At 40.8% G+C, this 19,674-nt stretch overlaps 1 protein-coding gene across 3 annotated transcripts in view; it reads left to right on the plus strand.

Moving 5' to 3' along the window:
* TNIK (TRAF2 and NCK interacting kinase) overlaps nt 1–19,674 on the plus strand; it is a 393,469-nt gene that overhangs the window by 354,382 nt on the left and 19,413 nt on the right. For all 3 annotated transcript variants that reach the window (XM_049628573.1, XM_049628571.1, XM_049628572.1), the window contains 3 exons: nt 10,974–11,103; nt 16,679–16,843; nt 18,908–19,019. In XM_049628573.1, the coding sequence (XP_049484530.1) occupies nt 10,974–11,103; nt 16,679–16,843; nt 18,908–19,019 (407 nt within the window). The remainder of the gene's footprint in view (nt 1–10,973; nt 11,104–16,678; nt 16,844–18,907; nt 19,020–19,674) is intronic.

Raw genomic sequence — 19,674 nt, forward strand, 5'->3', positions numbered from 1 at the left:
ATCCCAGCAAAAGAATCAGGGGTCAAATAATCCTGCAGAGAACCTTCTGAGTGTCTGACTTAAATATATCCCTGTAGTGATTTTCTTCTTCTTCACTGTCTCTCTCATGTGATCCTTTTCTCTGTGGCCTGTGACTTTGCCACATACATCTGCCCATTTCTTTGCGGTCTTCTTTTGGCTATTTATACCTGTATGTATGCCTACCTATATCTCCCTTATTATTTATAGCCTTTACGTCTTTTCTTTTCTTTGGTTAAGTGAAGGAAAGGCTCACTTTTCTTTTTCTCATTGGATAGGGTCCTATGAGAGAATTCCTCTTGCCCTGTTGCTTCTCCAGTTTAAGCAAACGGATTCATACAGTCACACTCACATACATTTCTTGCTTTCTCCCCCAAATAAACACAAGGTGCTGTCACCCTGATTTGGTATAAATCTAACAGAGTGGGACGCTGATTATTCCAACTTCACTCTTCATTCACCTCCATTTCTTTAGCCCACCTACTAGTATTGGCCATCACACCACACTCGCTCCCTGTAGATAAGATGCCATTTCGGACTACCGGTTACTGTCCTGTCCAGCAGAGATCGGAGAGACAGGGCTGGCCAGTCTGTAGGGAACGTCATCCATTGATTAACAATCATTATATACAAGCAATTCTGAGAGGCAAATCCAATTATCACAGCTGAAAATTTGTACTTGTTGTGTTACTGTTGATTACACAGTTATTGACAACCATAAATATGCTAAAATATGACATTTGCAAGAAATTGCATTAAATTGCTTTTTTAACAGCAAATAAAATTGTTTTAGAGGCGAAATCACTATTCTAAAACATTTTTGAAAAATATGCTGGTCCTTTCAGTTTTTGTCTTGACTCAGCATTGGTTAATTCTTCTAACAGATGTTTTGAATTCCCTTTAAACACTGAGCTTACAACAACCAGGATGAGGGTGGATTATGTATTTAAAATATTGATAAAATTTCCACTCTGTGTTACACACCATACTGAGGGCTTTGAAACATTCAGCAAGTGCAGATGCAAATTCTGCCTTCTAAAAGTTTGTAGGCTAGTTGGAGACAAACAAAATTATATACGGAAACTTCAGATTAATATAAATATTTGGAAGAATGACCAAAGACAGCCTTGGAGGAGATGTTCAGTCACGTTTGGTTTTTAAGCCCTGTCATATTTTGCAAGGCTATTGACAGTGTTCAACCTGCTACCACTAAGGGCACATCCATTTCTTCCCTCACTGCAGAAATACCCACCTTTCTAGAATTGCTTGAATAGGCCATGATGCACTTCCTCTCTGCTGTCTGGCACTCTCCTGTCCCTTTGGAAATCACCTACTCGCAGCCCAGCCTGCACAGATAGAGCCTGTATCTTCCGCTGTGTGGCCGCTGGATCTTGAGTGTATCCCTGCAGTTTCGGGTAGTGCTTGAATCAGGCTATTTATTACATGGTCTCCCTCTCTGGGTTGTGAGATCCCTGAGGGTGAAGATGGCGTCTCATTCATCTCTCTACTCTTAACACCTTGTGCGATGTCTGGAATAGAGGTGGTCTTCAGTGGCTTTGATTTATATTCAGTTGCACTGAACTGAAATTGCAAGTCCTGGCTTCATAGAGTTTATAGCCCAATCCAGAAGAAAGACATGTTCACAAATAACTGTTGTCAAGACAGAAGAGAACATGGGGTAATATGGGAATCGCAGGCAGGAGGAAATTGAAGTAAAGGCACAGAAGGTTGACTCTGGTAGGAATTTAGGGTGTGCTGGGCAGGGTCGGGGGGTGGTCTGGACTAGTGAAACCAGACCAAGAAGTATGTGCTTCACCATGTGGCCATTGGGAACTGGTAAGAAGGCCTCTTGAGCTGGGAAATGACATGATCAGTGCTATGTTTGAGAGAAATCATTTCAGCAAAATGATTTGTAAAAAGAACAGGCTAGACACTGGTAAAGCAATTCAGAGGATCTATTGCTATCATCCAGAAATAATAAATAGGCTATCACTGAATGCTTATAATGGAGGCAAAAGTTGACATGGCTCTTGAAGAATTGGTAAATTTTAGACAGATTGAAGTGCACATTCAAAGAAGAACATTTAAAAATATTTATTTGTATATGAGCTACAATCAGAGACAAGGCCAGATATACGTGCGTGGGTGTGTCTATATGTGTTTATTCCAGTTTGGTAAATATATGCATTTTCGTGAATATAAAATATAAGCAGCCTGTTGTGCTATAGCATGATAGTTGTATACTTCACACTATTAAAAATTTTCATTATAAAACAATCGTGTCTTTTGGAATAGGGTATTTCAGAGTTAGAATACTTCTTATGTACATTCTTATAAGTTTTATTTTCTGTTAAGATTTATCTTGTTAAGATAAGCCTTTACATTCTGTGCTATATATTTTTAGAGCCATATATATACACATATATATCTGGGATTGCAACACAGTTCACTGCCATGAAATGTATACAAAAGAGCTTCTCAGAAATGGAGTCCAGCCATTCAGACAAGCAGTTGTAGATCCTAGTGTTCAAAACAACAACTGTTTTCTATGTACAGTGCTGGTTTCATATTTATAGTATAAGATCGCACCTATTAAGAGTGCACATAATTAAGATGATTTCTCTAACTAACCAACTGCACTATTTCCCGATGCTTCATGCATAGAAAAGTAATGGGTGGAGGGAAATAGACTAAAATTATAAAAGTGATTATCACTGGATTATACAATTGTGAGTGGGTTTTATTTTATGTAGACCCCCAGTTTTATGATGAGCATGTACTATTTTTATAGTCAGGAAAAAGTAAGTAACAGAAAAAGTATAGAACGGGAAGAAGGGAAGGAAAGGTACGTTAAGTGAATTTGCATCAGCTCGAGCAAGCTGAAAAAACACCCTTTTGTATCAGCACCTTCCCTCAAGTACGTGCACCTGCTTCAGAACAGTACACGTGAGGCACAGTCTTAACCGTTATGACTACCTGCTGCTAGAATAGTCCCTGAGCTGTGTACAGTCTTGTAAAATGCAGTCTGGACAATGAAAGCCACATGCCGTGTGTTTTCTTCATTCTGTTATCACTGGAAAGCCGAGCTTCTGACCCCATTGCCCTGCCAGGCTGTTGTAATGCTCCCCTTCCTCACCTGTGGTCCTCTCTGCCTTTCCATCCATTTTTCAAGCTCTGGTCTTATTAGTGTTGCAGAAGCGTAGCTCTGGTCATGCTGTATCCTAGTGCCCTATGACCCTCTTCATCCCTGCAGCTCATGATTCCCTCAACATATGCTCCAGCAGAACTGACCTATCAATTCTTGCAAATAAATGCCTTGCACTTTTCCAGTGCTGTGCCTTTTCTTGGAGTGACCTCTCCCTCTAGTTTGCATTCCCATTTACATCCTGCCTTGTTTTTGAGGATTCATGTTACGTTTTTAAGCTCTTCTGGATGCTAATCTCTTTAGTTTCAGGAGCCATGTCTTCCTCAACTTTTATAGCCACCACCCAATGCCAAACCAAGAGCCTTTCATATAGCAGATGTTCGATAAATGTGTATTGAATTGAATTAAATCAGTACCTGCAGGAACACTTTGACAAATCCAATTAGAGAAAATTATTGTTCTAAAACTGTGGCCTAATCACTGTAAATTTCCTATAGTTTACCTTCTAATCAGTAGAAGTGTTTTGTTTTGTTTTGTTATAGTCTTTATAGGAATTTGGACAACTCATTGTTCCCACCCAGACTGTGCCTCGGAAATAATTTTTAGAACAAAGGATTACCTTAACTATAAAATGTTTTAGCTGTTTTCGCCTTAGTGTTTTTTCTTTAAATCATTGCTTTTTTTCATTTTTTTACTATTAATAACTTTATTTTTTTAGAACAGTTTTAAATTCACAAAAAAGTTTAGATGGTACAAAGTTCCCATGTTACTCCTCCTACCCCCTGCACACGGTTATCCCTATTATAAGCATTATGCATTAGTATGTATATATGTTACACTTAATAAACCAGTATTGATACATTTTACTAAGTTTATTCAGATTTCCTTAGCTTTTACTTACCTAAAGTCCTTTTTCAGTATCAAGACCCCATCTTGTTACATTTAGTTATTTAGTTACCATATCTGCTTAGGCTTCTGTTCGCTGTGACAGTGTCTCAGACTTACCTTCTTTTTAATGAAGTCGGCAGTTTTGAGGAATACTGATTAGGAATATCATAGAATTCCCGTCTACTGGAATTTATCTGATGTTCTTGTCATGATTAGACCAAAGTTATGGGTTTGGAGGAGAAAGATCACAGAGGTCACATGTGACTTTTATCACTTCATATCAAGGGTATGTACTACCAGTGTGACTTAAGACTGTTGACACTGACCTTGATCATCTGGCTGAGGTAATGCTTGTCAGGTTTCTCTACTGTAATGTAATCCCTGCCCCCCGCTTCCATCCTGTACTCTTTGGAAGGAAGCCAGTGCACACAGCCTGCACTTAAGGAGTAGGGAGTTATGTTCCTTTAGGGTAGAGTATTTACATAATTTATTTGAAATTATTCTGCAGGAATTTATCTCTTCTCCATTTATTAATTTATTCGGTCATTTATTTATATCAGTATAGGTTCATGGATATTTATTTAGTGCTTTGGATTATAATCCACTATTTCATTTTGCTGCTTAAATTGTTCCACCTTCAACCATTGGAAGCTCTTTCCATTGGCTCCTATACGCCTGTGGCTGACCTACCCCCCACCAAGCACTTCTTTACTTTCTGACACTACAAGATGTTGCAGGCTTACCTCATGTATTTCCTGTTCTAGTCCTGGAATCACCCTTTCCTCCTAGATGCCTTGATTCCCTTTATTAAAAACTGATACTAGAACCAAGAGTTGGGCACTAGGTGTGCTCATTGCTACTAGTGAATCAGTTCTTTTAGGCCCTCTCAACTGACAGAGCAAGGAAATATATATTGTGTATATTAACCCATTATGTACACATATCTATAAATATTTCTATATATATCCATCTGTATCTACATTAAATAAAAGTTTATCCTGATATCTCCAACTCTGATTCATTACCACATGGATCCTTCTAGCCCCTTCTGCTTCCTTACCTGTCAATTTCCACTCCAACAGCGGGAAACCTGGCTGTCACAATCTGCCAATTCTTGCTTAGTTGTTCATTTCCAGTACACATGTAGAGCAGGATCAGAATGGTTAACCAGTATACCTATGGGAAACAACTTTATCAGTCAGAGTACAGTGCTTACAAGCTGTTTCTTTTACCTTTAATCTTAGGGGACTCCATTTATTTCCAGAGTTACTTAGGTCAACCTTTTTCCATCTCCAACTCACGTTTTTAAAATACATTTGTGGGGCACCTGGGTGGCTCAGTAAGTTAAGCATCCAACTTCAGCTCAGGTCATGATTTCACAGTTTGTAGGTTCCAGCCCCGCATCAGGCTTTGTGCTGACAGCTCGGAGCTTGGAACCTGCTTTGGATTCTGTGTCTCACTCTCTGCTCCTCCCCTGCCCATGCTCCGTCTCTCTCTCTCTCTCTCTCTCTCTCTCTCTCTCTCCCTCTTCACAGTCTACATTCTTTCCTTAGATCCTCCAACCTCCTAAATGATTTTTTTAATTTGCATATATCAAAGTTCAGTCTTCATGCTATAAAGTTCTGTGACATAGCTGAACAAATTTTTTCATTATCCTCTAATAACAATTATAATAAAATTGTTTTTGGCACATCCTGTATATAAAGTGAACCCAATGCTAAAGTTATTTTGTCAATTTTAAAAAGACAAAATTCAACATTAGGTATTCAGGACACTTTAAGCATGGTAATAATTCTTCTCATAGCTGACTGTTCATCACTTCACAAAAGAGGTATATTTGGATAATAAACTTGAATGAAATGTTTATTGGGGTTATTAAACAAAGCTTTTGTGGACTTATAAAACATTCACTGGATCTCACCTGCATGCCAGGCACAGTGCTTGGCACTGAAGATACCAACATTACTGAGATATGATAACTGCAGGACTGTGCATTGAGTGCATGGTTAGAAGTGACAGGGGATACTGTGGAAGCAGAATGGAGAGCCACCTACTGAACCATCCCAGTGGGGCTGAGGTGGGGTTTGAGAGTGCCTGAACTGCAGTGTAAAGGATGGAATACCTAGAGGGAGGCAGGGAATGTAAGGGAACCATTCGTGGACAGAAGATACACTAAAGTTGCCCAAGGGTGTTGGTAGCATGATGTGTGTAGGAAACCGCTAGAAATCATATGTTGTTAGAGTTAGAAATAGAAGGTAGGTTTCGTTGAAACCATGAGGCTAGAGAAATACACAAGGACCAGATACAGGAAGGCTTGTAAGCCACAGGTTTATCTTATGGTTTATTGGGAACTCTTATAAATTGAAAGCAGAAGAGTGACATGGTCAGGGGAGCAGAGAAGGATGGACTGGAGGGTCAGTCATAGTAGACAGACAAGAGGCCAAACACTCAAAGTATCGAAGAGCAATCATTGTACTTGAGAGCTAAGAAATGACTTGAGTTTCCTTGAGATGCTTGAAGTCAAGTATAGAGAGCAACAGTTTGAAGAGTTGTAGTATGTGGAGGAAGGCACTCACTATGCCTTTTTTGTTTTGTTTTGTTTTTTGGTTTTTATTATTTTGGTTTTTTTTTTCTCCATAATCCATTTTTATTTCCTCCTATGCTATGGATCATTTTTTTAATATGAAATTTATTGTCAAATTGGCTTCCATACAATAACCAGTGCTCATCCCAACAGGTGCCCTCCTCAATGCCCATCACCCACTTTCCCCTCCCTCCCACCCCCCATCAACCCTCAGTTTATTCTCAGTTTTTAAGAGTCTCTTATGGTTTCCCTCCTTCCCTCTCTGTAACTTTTTTTTCCCCTTCCTCCCCCATGGTCTTCTGAAAGTTTCTCAGGATCCGCGTAAGAGTGAAAACATATGGTATCTGTCTTTCTCCGTATGACTCATTTCACTTAGCATAACACTCTCCAGTTCCAACCACATTGCTACAAAAGGCCATATTTCATTCTTTCCCATTGCCAAGTAGTATTCCATTGTGTATATAAACCACAATTTCTTTATCCATTCATCAGGATGGACATTTAGGCTCTTTCCATAATTTCCTATTGTTGAAAGCGCTGCTATAAACATCAGGGTACAAGTGCCCCTATCCCTCAGCACTCCTATATCCCTTGGGTAAATTCCTAGCAGTGCTATTGCTGGGTCATAGGGTAGATCTGTTTTTAATTTTTTGTGGAACCTCCACACTGTTTTCCAGAGCGGCTGAACCAGTTTACATTCCCCCAACAGTGCAAGAGGGTTCCCATTTCTCCACATCCTCGCCAGCATCTATAGTCGCCTGATTTGTTCATTTTAGCCACTCTGACTGGCGTGAGGTGATATCTGACTGTGGTTTTGATTTTATTTCTCTGATGAGCAACATTGAGCATCTTTTCATGTGCCTGTTGGCCATCTGGATGTCTTCTTTAGAGAAGTGTCTATTCATGTCTTCTGCCCATTTCTTCACTGGATTATTTGTTTTTCAGGTGTGGAGTTTGTTGAGTTCTCTATAGATTTTGGATACTAGCCCTTTGTCCGATATGTCGTTTGCAAATATCTTTTCCCATTCCATCGGTTGCCTTTTAGTTTTGTTGATTGTTTCCTTTGCTGTGCAGAAGCTTTTTATCTTGATGAGGTCCCAATAGTGCATTTTTGCTTTTAATTCCCTTGCCTTTGGAGATGTGTCAAGTAAGAAATTGCTGCGGTCACTATGCCTTTTAAAAAGAATTCTGGGGCATCTGGCTGGCTCAGTTGCAAGAGCATGCAACCCTTGATCTCAAGGTTGTGAGCTCAAGCCCTACACTGGGTGTAGAGATTACTTAAATAAATAAACTCAAAAATTAAAAAAAAAAAGAATTCTGTAGAAAAGTGATTCAGAACATGCAGAAGTTTGTAGGAATTTTCCATAATCAAAAGCCACTATTGATAACAGAAAAATTAATGGTGTGGTCAATTAAAACAAGGTATCCAGAATGTACAAAAGATTCAGAATAAAACAGACCAATCCTTAGACAACCTTAACCTTACTAAGAGAAATTGCTCACCATTCTAGATAAAATTGGCCAAGGGAGAAGTACAGATTATTATCTTTTATTCAATATAAGGAATATTACTAGTAGAAGTAATATTTTTAAAAACTCAAAACAGCCTGAACTGTTCACCATAAAAGTTTATCATAGATGAAGCAGTTCTGACTCATAAAAATTTAAGTATAAAAATTAACCCAGAAAAAAAATAATCTCACTAAAAATATGCAGGAGGTAAAACTGACAGTGGCTAACACTCTACACTGTAAAACTTGCTACTGACTAAAACTTGACAGATGAACCAAACCTTCTTAATACAATTTACACCTTTAAAACTAATACAAACAAATTGGACTTGGTAGAAGTAGTGACCACAGAAGCCTTTGAAAGATGACAGGGATAAACATCTTGATTGGCTGATTAAATCTTTGCCATAAAATTTACATAGGGAAGAATTGGAACCTATGATGATAATTTTAGTAAAACAATACTGAAAATAAATAAATTGAGGAAGATTTTAGCTGAGATATATGGGAAATTAATCAAGGAACTGTCTTAATGGAATTAGCTCTAGAAAATACCTTTTTTATGAAAATTTCACTCATATTGACATGTTTCTGATGAAACTGGGGGGAATCAAACATCATCAGGGTGAAAAAAATAAGTGGGGCCAAAATATCTTTGATCTTCTCACTCCCATGAACTTTAATGGTGAAAGGGAACTCAGTTGGACAGTGTCAGTCTGGCGGTGGTCACCATCGGTGTACCTACACTTCTGACAGTGGCCAAGGATGTCTGAGTGATGAAGAAGGAAAGTGCCTCCCTTCCCAGAAGGCTTTAGCTTTTGATAAATGCCCCATTTATGGACTTATTTGTATCACACCGTCTTGTCCCAAACAAGAATGTAAGGCAGCTAAATATATATACATATATATATATACATATATATATACACACACACACACATATACATATACATATATATACATATATAAATATATATAAAATATATAAATATATAATATAGTATATATTTTATATATAATATATAATATATAAATATTATGATATATAAATATATAATAATATATATTATATATAATAACATATAAATATCATAATATATAAATATATAATATATAAATATATATATTTAGCTGCCTTACATTCCATATTTTTGCCACACACACACAAACACACACACACACACACACACACAAGGTAAAATAAAATTTCAAATAATGAGTGAAGATATCATAGTTTTGAGAACTATTCTGATTTGCCAGTCTAGCAATATGTCAGGCATTCATTGCAGCAGTTTCTTATTCCATGTCTCTGGATCGCTATAAATGGCTCCTTTCTGAGAATGAAATATTGCTTCTTTTTCTTCCCAAATACGTCAGTTCTAACTCATCTTTAGATTCATTCAATCCACTGTTCCAGTTTAGTAGTTTTGAAGTAAGCATCTTGCTATGCACTTTTCTTTGGTCTGGACTCCCTTTCCCATTTTATCACCTCTTTGTTTGGATCCTTAACATATGCTTTCTCTGTCCCAGAGATGTCATAAGTCTGTCATGTTTCTTCTTTCTTGAATTGAGTATTTCATCAAGTACTTGGACTTTGATAGGATCCAAGAGACCAGAAATGTCTTTTTCAAATACATAAGAAACAGTTAAGAGGAAAAAAAAAATAGTAAAAGATACAATTAATATATTTAATGAGAGAAGCCTTGATACATTTTTTATTTTTGATAAACCCACTTTAAAAAAGAGGCAGCTGCTGATACAGGGTATCAATGAGGATTGCATGGAAACTAAAATCCTGTAGACAAATCACATCACCTACCTGGTTCTCATTTTCCCTTGATGTTGTGGTCTGTGTTACGGGGCACATAGAAAACATGAGTCTCTGCTCTCGGGGTGTATGTGAAGGTCCTGTTACCTTCTCCGTTAGATATTAAACACAAGAACAAGAAACAAACTAAAAATAGATATACCACAGTGTGGAGTAATTACAGAGGTTTTAAAAAGTGTTGCATATTTTTAAACAGCCTACCTAATGGATGTCCTAGTAAGCCAGAATGCCCTTAATTGATATTTCTTCTCCATAAATAGTGTAAAACCCATTTATCAAATGAATGTATGTTGCACTCCTACTCTGTGCCCAGCTCTACGCTAGGTATACAGTAATGAACAGAGACAAGACTGCCCTCATAAGCATATGTTCTAACAAGACAGGGGGAGAAAGTTCCAAGAGACTCAAAAAGAGAAAGAATCATAAATTGTGATAAGAACCAATAAGACAAAGGATGAAGAGAAAGAAAAAAGAGGGGTTGGTGGGCTAAAACCTAGGTGGTAAGAGAAGGCATCTCAAGGAAAGTATCACTTAAGATGAAATATTGTTACTTAAGAGAGGCAACCAGCCAAGAGCCAGAGTGGGAGAGAGTTTTCCAGCAGAGGCAACAGCATGAGCAAAGCACAGGTCAGGGTGCCTGCTGGTCAGAGAAGGAGTAGAGAAGGCTTGGAGGCCTTGCAGAGACTGCGAGGGGCTCTGACATCGACGGCAGTGTTTTTTTCCTTGGACAGTCTGAAGCTTGCTCTCTAGGACTGCTGCATGGAGAATAGGTGGAGAGAGGATGCTGCAGAAGCAGGACACCTGTTCAGGCATCAGCACCACATTAAAAATTAAATACAATGTACTTAAGGCCACTGACTGTATGTACCCTTAGAAATAGTTAAAATGGGTGAATTTTAAGTTGCATATATTTTACCCCAATTTGAAAAATTAACATAAACAGGAAACAGGCATTCCCTAAACACACATTGCTGTTAATACCGTTCCTTCTCATCTCAGACCAACAGGAGCCCCCGGGAGCACCGAGCAGTACAATGTGGGAATGGTCGGCACGCACGGGCTGGAGACTTCTCACGCAGACACTTTCAGCAGCAGTATTTCAAGAGAAGGAACCTTGATGATAAGAGAGGTAAGTTGGTATAAAAACTGTGAAGAGGAAGTGCTTCCTTACGTGGTATTTATATCAGAGCTTTCGCAGAGAATGCTGGCAGCATGTATTTTCAGCATAGTGAATGGGGGTGGGGAGCCAGAGGAAACACGCGCTTCTAAATGGCTGAGTGATTTCAGTTGTCCACCGCCTTCTTTCCTGTATCCTTCTAAGCTTCCGCAGTGTGACTTAATTACATTAGTCCGAATTCTTCAGTAGGAGCTATGCAAATCAGAGTATAGAATTTGAGCTTGAGGATATAAAACTGGCAAACCCAGATGTTTCCTACGGCAGCGAAATGGGAATGCATGGCCTCACTCAGTAGCATCTGAGGCTTTGTTATGCCTCTTTTCCCCATGGCTTTATCCTTGTGGATTGTATGTATAGAAAATGGTTAGAAGTTCCAAGAAACGGTGATATCATCTTATCTGATTAAACCAACATTAAAAGGCTATTGAGCTATTTTGATTTAAAAAAAAAAATGAAATATGCAGATCTACTTAAAAACGTACCTATTGCTTTGGGTGATTTTGGTTTTTTATCTGTATTTTTATTTTTTTTTAAGCTCATTTACTTATTTCGAGAGAGAGACAGAGAAAGCAAGTGGGGGAGGGGCAGAGAGGGGGAGAGAGAGAATCCCAGGCAAGCTCCACATTCAGCGTGGAGCCCAAAGTAGGGCTCAGACTCACAAACCATGAGATCATGGCCTGAGCCGAAACCAAGTCAGACCCTTACCCCTGATTTTGTGTGTTTAAACTCGAGGAACATCACTTCATTTGAGTGGGGGGCATGTGCTCGCTTCACATGCGCTTCCTCACTGCATCTGTGCCAGCCAGAAGGGCCTTGACAAATCAGAATTTGTCTTCTCTTCTTTCACACTTCATCATCACCGTGTAAATTGGACAAGTCTCTGATTGGAAGGAAAACAATAGCTGGTAACATTGGGCAAAAGTTACTTGATGTCCCTCCCTGGGTCTGTGTTATCATCTATAAAATTTTGTAAATAATAGTGTATGACTCATAAGATGACCCAAACAACACGAGTGTGAACTGTGTGAATCCACTTATATGTGGGTTTTTTTCAACACAGTCCAATACTATAAATCTATTTTCTCCTCCTTATGATTTTCTTAATAACATTTTCTTTTCTCTAGCTTACTTTATTATAAAAACATAGTGTATAATACATATACAAAATATGTGTGAATCGACTGTTTATGTTATTGATAAGGCTTCCAGTCAACAGTGGGCTATTAGTAGTTAAGCTTTTGGGGAGTCAGAAGTTCTACTCAGATTTTCAACTGCACTGGGGGACCATGCCCCTAACCCCTATGTGTTCAAGGGTCAACTGTAATTTATTTCATTTCACTCTCCTTTTACTTGTTATCCCTTCCTACTCTTGCCTCTGAAACAATGCATATCATCTGTCATTCTACAGCCAGGATAGTTTGGGAAACCATAATAGCAGGCTTTGCTCTCCCAGGAAAGAAAGGAAGTGTAGTTTTGAGATGAATAAGGCCTTTGAAGTAATAATTGGCAGAAGATCAGTAACTGGAAAAGTAGTTCACAAAGCAACTTGCTAGAATTTCATGATATGGCCCTGCCGAATCTTTGAAGTAGGCTTTAAAGAGCCCTATCCTGTAAGCCTGAAATAAGAAATGGACTTGGCTGCACAAGCTGACGTTGTGTAGTGCTGGTATATAAATCTCCCAATGTGGTGAATGGATAATTCCGATGGCGGTATAGAAGGCTGCTGTCATTCTAACTTGCTGCTTGGAAAACCTGAGGGGAAATGTTCTGAGTGAGTGACTCTCTGACTCTGCTTTCTAATGCAGTTTATAATTTGCTAGAGTCGTTATGACAGAGTCAGTACCTTGAAGAAGATATTGGGAGGCACATTTTCAGTTCAGTTGCCAGACATATCCAAATGGCTCTGTGTTATTTAAAGCACCCCAGTATTCTGTGACCACAGCCAATCACTTTGAAAATAGCACTCACCAGTGTCTTCTATGAATTTGATATAATGAGGGCCCCAAAACCTTTTTGTACCTCAGTTTCTAAATGCCACCTTTCCCAAAGGTGGGCTTTTAACATAACAACCTTGAGTTGGAATCATTAAAAGTACAGGTATTACAAAGGCAAATGCAAGTAAAAGTATGTCCCTGACAAAAAAATAAAATAAAATGAAAACTCATAATAGAGCTTAGTTTATAGGGTGCTATAGTTCAGTTCCCCAAGATGAACATCAAAGAGAACTCACTCAAGACAGCATTCTCATGGGAGTGGACAAGATGGTTCTAGAGGAAAATACTGGCTCTACTACCCACAGTCCTGCCAAGACACACAAATTTGCCCTATCAGTGCACACCCTGGCCCTCTGGTTCTACCTCCCCCTAACCTATGGTCCCAGAGAACCTTTCCCTACTCTAGTTCTAGAACAAACCACACCAGCTATCATCTACCACATTGTCTATAGGGACCCATCTGTCAGAAGAGCTATTCTCCCTTCCCAACTTCCCCTGCTGCCCATTCTTCACCCAGCAGATCCCCGTGGGTCTGATTCAGCCTTCCTTTACTCCTTGAAGCCTCTCTTGGGACTCCATGAGCCTCTGTCCATAGCACCTTTCCTACTGACCAGCTGGGAATGGGAAATGATAGGTAAAAGAATCCGCTTAAAACAGCTTACAGTGTGGTGGGGAGAAAGGTGCAGTAGGTATCAGAGATAGGGGAATAAAGATTCAGAGGTATTTCATACAGGGAATCTAAAGGCAAAGAGTTAGTTGAGACCCCGCACAGGGCCGGAACCAGAAATTAACAAGGACCAGGAGCTCAGGCAGCTATCTCTGGCTCTCTCAACTGCCTGTCTCTCCCTACCCTCATCTCTGCTTTCCTCCATGCCTGTCCCTCCTTTTCCCTCATTTCTCTTTCCTCCAATTTCCTTTGTTCTTTTTGCTCCACAGAACCGCTTTCTCTCCCTCTGCCAGCATGAGCTCTCCCCTCACCCCATCCCCCAATTGCAAGACATGTACCACATCCCACCCAGTTCAGCTGCCCAGCAGAGACTGAGCAGTGTCTCTCAGACCCAACATGAAACGCAAAAGGGAACTTGACCCTGCTTGGCTTAGGAGTCCACTCCAGCTCCAATCAGCTACGGCCGAGAGCAGAGCCACCTATCACGGCAGCAGCCCAGAGCACCCGGGCTCTCCCAACAGACAGCCCCTGATTTCAGCACTTACAACCTGTGTCACTCGGAGCAAGTCAGCTGAATTCTCTGCACTGCAGTTTTTCCATGTGTAAAGTGAGGATAATGGGAGCTAGCCTGTGGTGGTATTTGAAGGACTGAGGGGAATACCATACCTAAAGGTTGGGCATGGTCCCAGGCACAAGTTGTTACTCAGGGAAATCTTAGTGCCCACCCCCATGGGAACGGTGAGGGCGTGAAGACTGTAGAAATTGTTGGGCTCTGTTACGGAGGTCCTAGAGGGCCAGGCTGTTGTTCACTTATCTCTGTATTGCTAGCAAAGTGCCTGGCACACAGAAGGTACTTAATTCAAAGGAGCTGGTTGAATGGACAGAAGGCCGATGACTCAGAGTGGGGAGATTCAGGGGTCGGTCACCACTGGATTCCTTCAAGCTTCTCACTGTCTGGGCCGTTTCCCTCGTTAGCCTCTTCAGGTCTTTGATAACCAGTGCGTCTGTCTGCCTCAGCTTTTGGCTCGAGGCAGAATGCTGGGGATAGAATAGAGAGCCCGTAAAACTCTAAAGAGGCCATGTGTGATTTATGCTACTGGGAGATTGGGGGGAAATGTTAAAAAGCCTTCCAGTATTTGAACAGAACTTAGAAGAAAGGAAAAGCTGCCCAGTACAAATAAAATAGGAGACAGTGAGATAAATTAGGACTGAACCCTGTAAATGTCATTGAGAAGACAAAATGTTCGATCCTGAGAACAGGCACTAGTACAAGCTGTGGACGCATGAAGACTGTGTGGACAAAATGAATCCAGAAAATGCCCCTCTCCTGGGCAGCTTGCAGGCCAGGAGCATGTTGCCAAGAAATAGAGGGCACCGCAGCTTTACAGTTATTTCTTAAGCTCCCCGGTAACATCTGTTACATGCACCCCTTCAGGAACTTGGGAATCTGTTTCATCTCTCCCCAGAATTGCCTCCTTTCACTTCTAGCCAGAAGCAGGTGCAGAGTGGTCATTGCAAGACAAGGACAGGCTCTGGAAGGGGGAAGCCAGGCCAGTGAGCCCAAGCCAGCCAGCCCCAGGGAAGGCAGGGAGTATGTCTACCTGCCTTGATCCTGGCCGATCCCTCCATGTTCAACAAAATGCCTCACACTTAGTAGTCACTCAGAAATGCTGGGTAAATGGATGAAAGAAAGAAAAGGCAAAGAAGAGAATCATTGCTTAATCAGATCTACTCTAAGAAACCTCAGTGAGCTAGTCGCACAAATGTTAAATCAGAAAGCACAATACTGGCCAGGCCTACAGTGTGGCTACGGCTTTTAGGAAGCAGAACTGTCTTTTAATCCTGTATTTCTTCCCTGGGTGAGAGGAGGCTTTGTTTCGCAGAGCAGTGGTTTCCAAACTTGTTAGGTCATACAATCCTGTCAGTAAAAATTTGAGAGCATGCCACTTAATTGCAGTGTATTTATTTATAACTCATCCATTTGTCCTACTTCTCATATTATATATATTACAAAATACCTTGAAAAGACGTTAAAAAGGGATGCTATACAAAATAGTTCAAATATTGTTATTGACTATTCCTTGTTAGTCATGATGACTTCCGTTTTTTACTGCAAGGCACCATACTTGCTTGTAAGAGATTCAGTATTCAGATTCAGTAGCGGACACACACCTGTAGTTTCAAATAATCTGTGGTTTATTTCAGTACATTTTTTTGTAACTCCTGTCCGATCTGGTGAATTAATCATTGTTTTGACCTCATGACTGACAAAGAGCCCTATGATCTGGGCAGATGGCATCTCTGCGTTTTCTTGGCGTACATGGTATGTGGGTTATTATCTCACACAGCCTCTGTGTGATACAGAGGTATCACACAGATACAGATAATACAGATAGTATTATCTCATCCCAGCCTCTGTGTTTCAGCAGTATTTTAGGTCATGTATGTGTCTTAGGGGTTCATATCATTGTAACCTGGTAATATACCTGCAAATCCAGTCAACGGTGCATCCACAGGCACACACACACACACAAATACTGCAGGAGAGAACTGTGCAAATGCAGACCTCAGGAGCTCAGCCCCTCCGCCTGCCTTCCCATGAGAACTCCCACTTCCTGTGTGACCCTGACTGCCCTCATGCAGAAGCAAAAGGCTGCAGGGTCAGTCCATATACTAAGCGTGAACAAAGTTTAACTTCTTTTTTATTTTCTTAGTAAAATATAAATGTAAATGTTATCTTCCGCACACCCCAGCAGGTCCATTTGGGGACTGTGCCTGTGCTGTGTGAGGGGTGACACCACTCGGTGGCCTTCACCCTCCCTCTCTAATCCCTCTCTGATGCTCCCCATGTGTTGTGCCCCCTCAGACGTCTGGAGAGAAGAAGCGGTCTGGCCACAGTGACAGCAATGGCTTTGCCGGCCACATCAACCTCCCAGACCTGGTGCAGCAGAGCCATTCCCCGGCCGGGACACCAACTGAGGGCCTGGGACGCGTCTCCACCCATCCGCAGGAGATGGAGTCCGGGACTGAGGTAGGTGCTGGGCAACAGTCGTGACAGCTCTGTTCTCCTAGGGGTGTGGGGGGTGTGGAAACCCTGCTGTCTTCAGGAATAAGGCTTTGTAAGCTCCCTGAGCTTGCAAAATATATAACTATATATATTTGCTATATAACTACTTATATATATAACTACTTATGCAAATACTTTAACGGACGAAAATCATGGAAGCTGAGGGGTAAAAAGATCTGATACCATCTGGCCCAATGCCTATTTTTACAAATGACAGTACTGAGGCTCAGAGAGGTTAAGTGACTTGCCCATGGCACACAGCTAGCTGGTGACAAATCTAGGACTAGAACTTGGATTTCCTATCTCCCAGGCCAGTGAGAGAAACTTTAGCCTATAGAGATCCCATGGCCAACGGTTGAGGTTCATGTTTATATTGATTTAGTCAAACTAGGTTTGACTTAAAATGAGGTTGAAATTCTTTGTTAAATGAAAGATAAAAATCAATAGGTAGATAGGCTCTCATCCATCTTCCTAAACTCCAAATTGTGTGGGAAAGGGAGAAATGGGATATTTAGCTTGCCTGTATAGAAACAGTCCCTGGAGACAGCCTGAATAAATACAGTCTGTTAGGCAGTGCTCGTAGGTGTAGTTATCCAAGCCCGACCAGTGGATGAGTTCATGCGGCTTGGTCATGTTTCATGAATCACACGGAGGCCGCGAAGGAAATCATGAAGCATATGTCCTGGTGTTTTTGATGCTGTCCACACATTAACTTTTTATGATACCCCCTTTGGATTCTACCTCAAGGAAAAAAAACAGAGGTGCCTTGGGAGGCCGCATATCCTCTTGTGGCTTCCCACAGTGTGGTCAGGTTTCCTCTGCCTGAACATGTCTAACGGAACCTAGAAGAACCCCATGGGATTGGACTCTGGTTCAAATTCTGCTGCTGCTCCAGCTCTAAGTGGGAATGTTAGTACCTGCCCCACCTCCTTCGCAGACTTCTTCTAAAGATCAAAGGAGAGAATGTATGTGAAAGCTCTTCATTTGGAAGGAGTCTTACCTTGTAGAGGGTGAAATCATTTTAATTTCATAAGGTGGAGGGAAAATCAATTGGATCTTTGTGGTTTCCTCCGTACGTGTTTAGGGGTCCTGAGATGTTTTTAATTTTAAATGGAAACCTGAAAATAAAGCTAGAAAGTGAAAACTCAGTTAAAGACATTTGTCTGAAAGGAGATATTCTGATATCGAATGCAGGTCTGTTTGTGATATTAAGAGGACTTGAGCATAGTAGAAGGAATAGAGATGACAGACAAGATGAGGAAGTGGTTATTGTACCTTCTTTGGCAGAGCTGAAATATGGAGTTTCACCAGGTGAAGCCCTGATATTTAGTTCGCTGTTCCCTAGTCGAGTCGGCCTTCATGTCTTTATTGAGATTTATTTTTTAAGCAAGCCCTCTGTGCATTGCCTGCAAATCTAGCATCTTCATGAAGTCCCTAAATAAGGCATGAAAATAGGAATATCCTTTTAAAGCGACCATTCTGGGAGGGAAAAATATTCAATCCCTGGATGAAATTGTCCCTGAATTAAAGATTTTAAGGCTTCTTGAGCCGACACCAATCCACCTGCATCACCAGGTCAGCTTACAAGGGCCCAAAGGCTCCAAGAGGGAGACTTTGGTGGACCGGATGTTCAGGATGAAATGCTGCTATGTGGACATGCTTACTTAGTTTATTGTGTCAGCTTTTCTTAAGACCATTTGGTCAATATGCGATTGTTTGTACTTCAAGGGAGAGATAAGCTCTGTCATCACGGTCATCGTACCATGTGGTCCAAAATATAATTTGCCCCCAGCAACTCTTGCAGTCTGACAATTAATGGAGCCCTGCAAAGGCAGAATGGCCAGTGAGTAGCCAGCACCAGGAGAAGCTGGAGAGAGAGGCACACCTTGACTCCAAGGGTCAGACTGTGAACAAGCTAAATAGATTGAAGAATCTGTAACCATTCTAAAGCCCAAGCAAAGTATTCTTGGCATTGTTCATTCCTGTAGTACTTATCTGTTCTTCTTAATCCTCTTGCCTTTCCATTAGTATGGCATGGGGAGCAGCACGAAGGCCTCCTTCACCCCCTTTGTGGACCCCAGAGTTTACCAGACATCTCCCACCGATGAAGATGAAGAGGATGAAGAATCATCAGCCGCGGGTAAGCGAAACTGCCCAGATGTTTTAGAAACAGCTTGGTTTTCGTTCCTGGTGTGACCTGATAAAGAAATGAATTATTGGTTTAGTACTTAAGCCATTTCCTGCTTAGACCCTGTCTTAAAGGGAGGTTGGTTTTTTTGTTTGTTTGTTTGTTTGTTTTGTTTTGTTTTTATCATTATTATTTTTGTAGGATTTCTAAAACAAATATCTTTGTCTCCCATTTTTTTTTTCATCTCTTCTATTTTGCTTCTGGTAGGAACCCAGAGGTATCCAGGGGCCCTGGGAAAAGGTGTTCCTCAGCGATCTCCAAACTTACCACATACTTCTCAAAAGCAATTTCTGGGTACAATGCTGTGCACGCAGTAGACACTTAATCAGTGCGCGTTGGGTTGTGTTGAGCTCTAGGTGTGTGCTTCCTACCGCACAGGTCTGGCTGATTTAGAGGAGAGCCTTGCTTTCTGGACTTATGCAGCTCACTAATCATCAGGGGAGGCTTAGGCTAGTCTGTCAGTTGATGATATGGAATTTTAAAAAGTAAATCTTTCCTGCAGTGTTCTATGAGATGGGGGTGGTGTGTATGTATTCTCTAAACTACCCAAGTAGTATCTTTAAGTCTGTTTTACTAATGGTTAAAATACTGCTTCTGTGAATGACTT

This window comes from Panthera uncia, chromosome C2 (assembly GCF_023721935.1).
Source record: "Panthera uncia isolate 11264 chromosome C2, Puncia_PCG_1.0, whole genome shotgun sequence".
Taxonomy (NCBI): domain Eukaryota; kingdom Metazoa; phylum Chordata; class Mammalia; order Carnivora; family Felidae; genus Panthera; species Panthera uncia.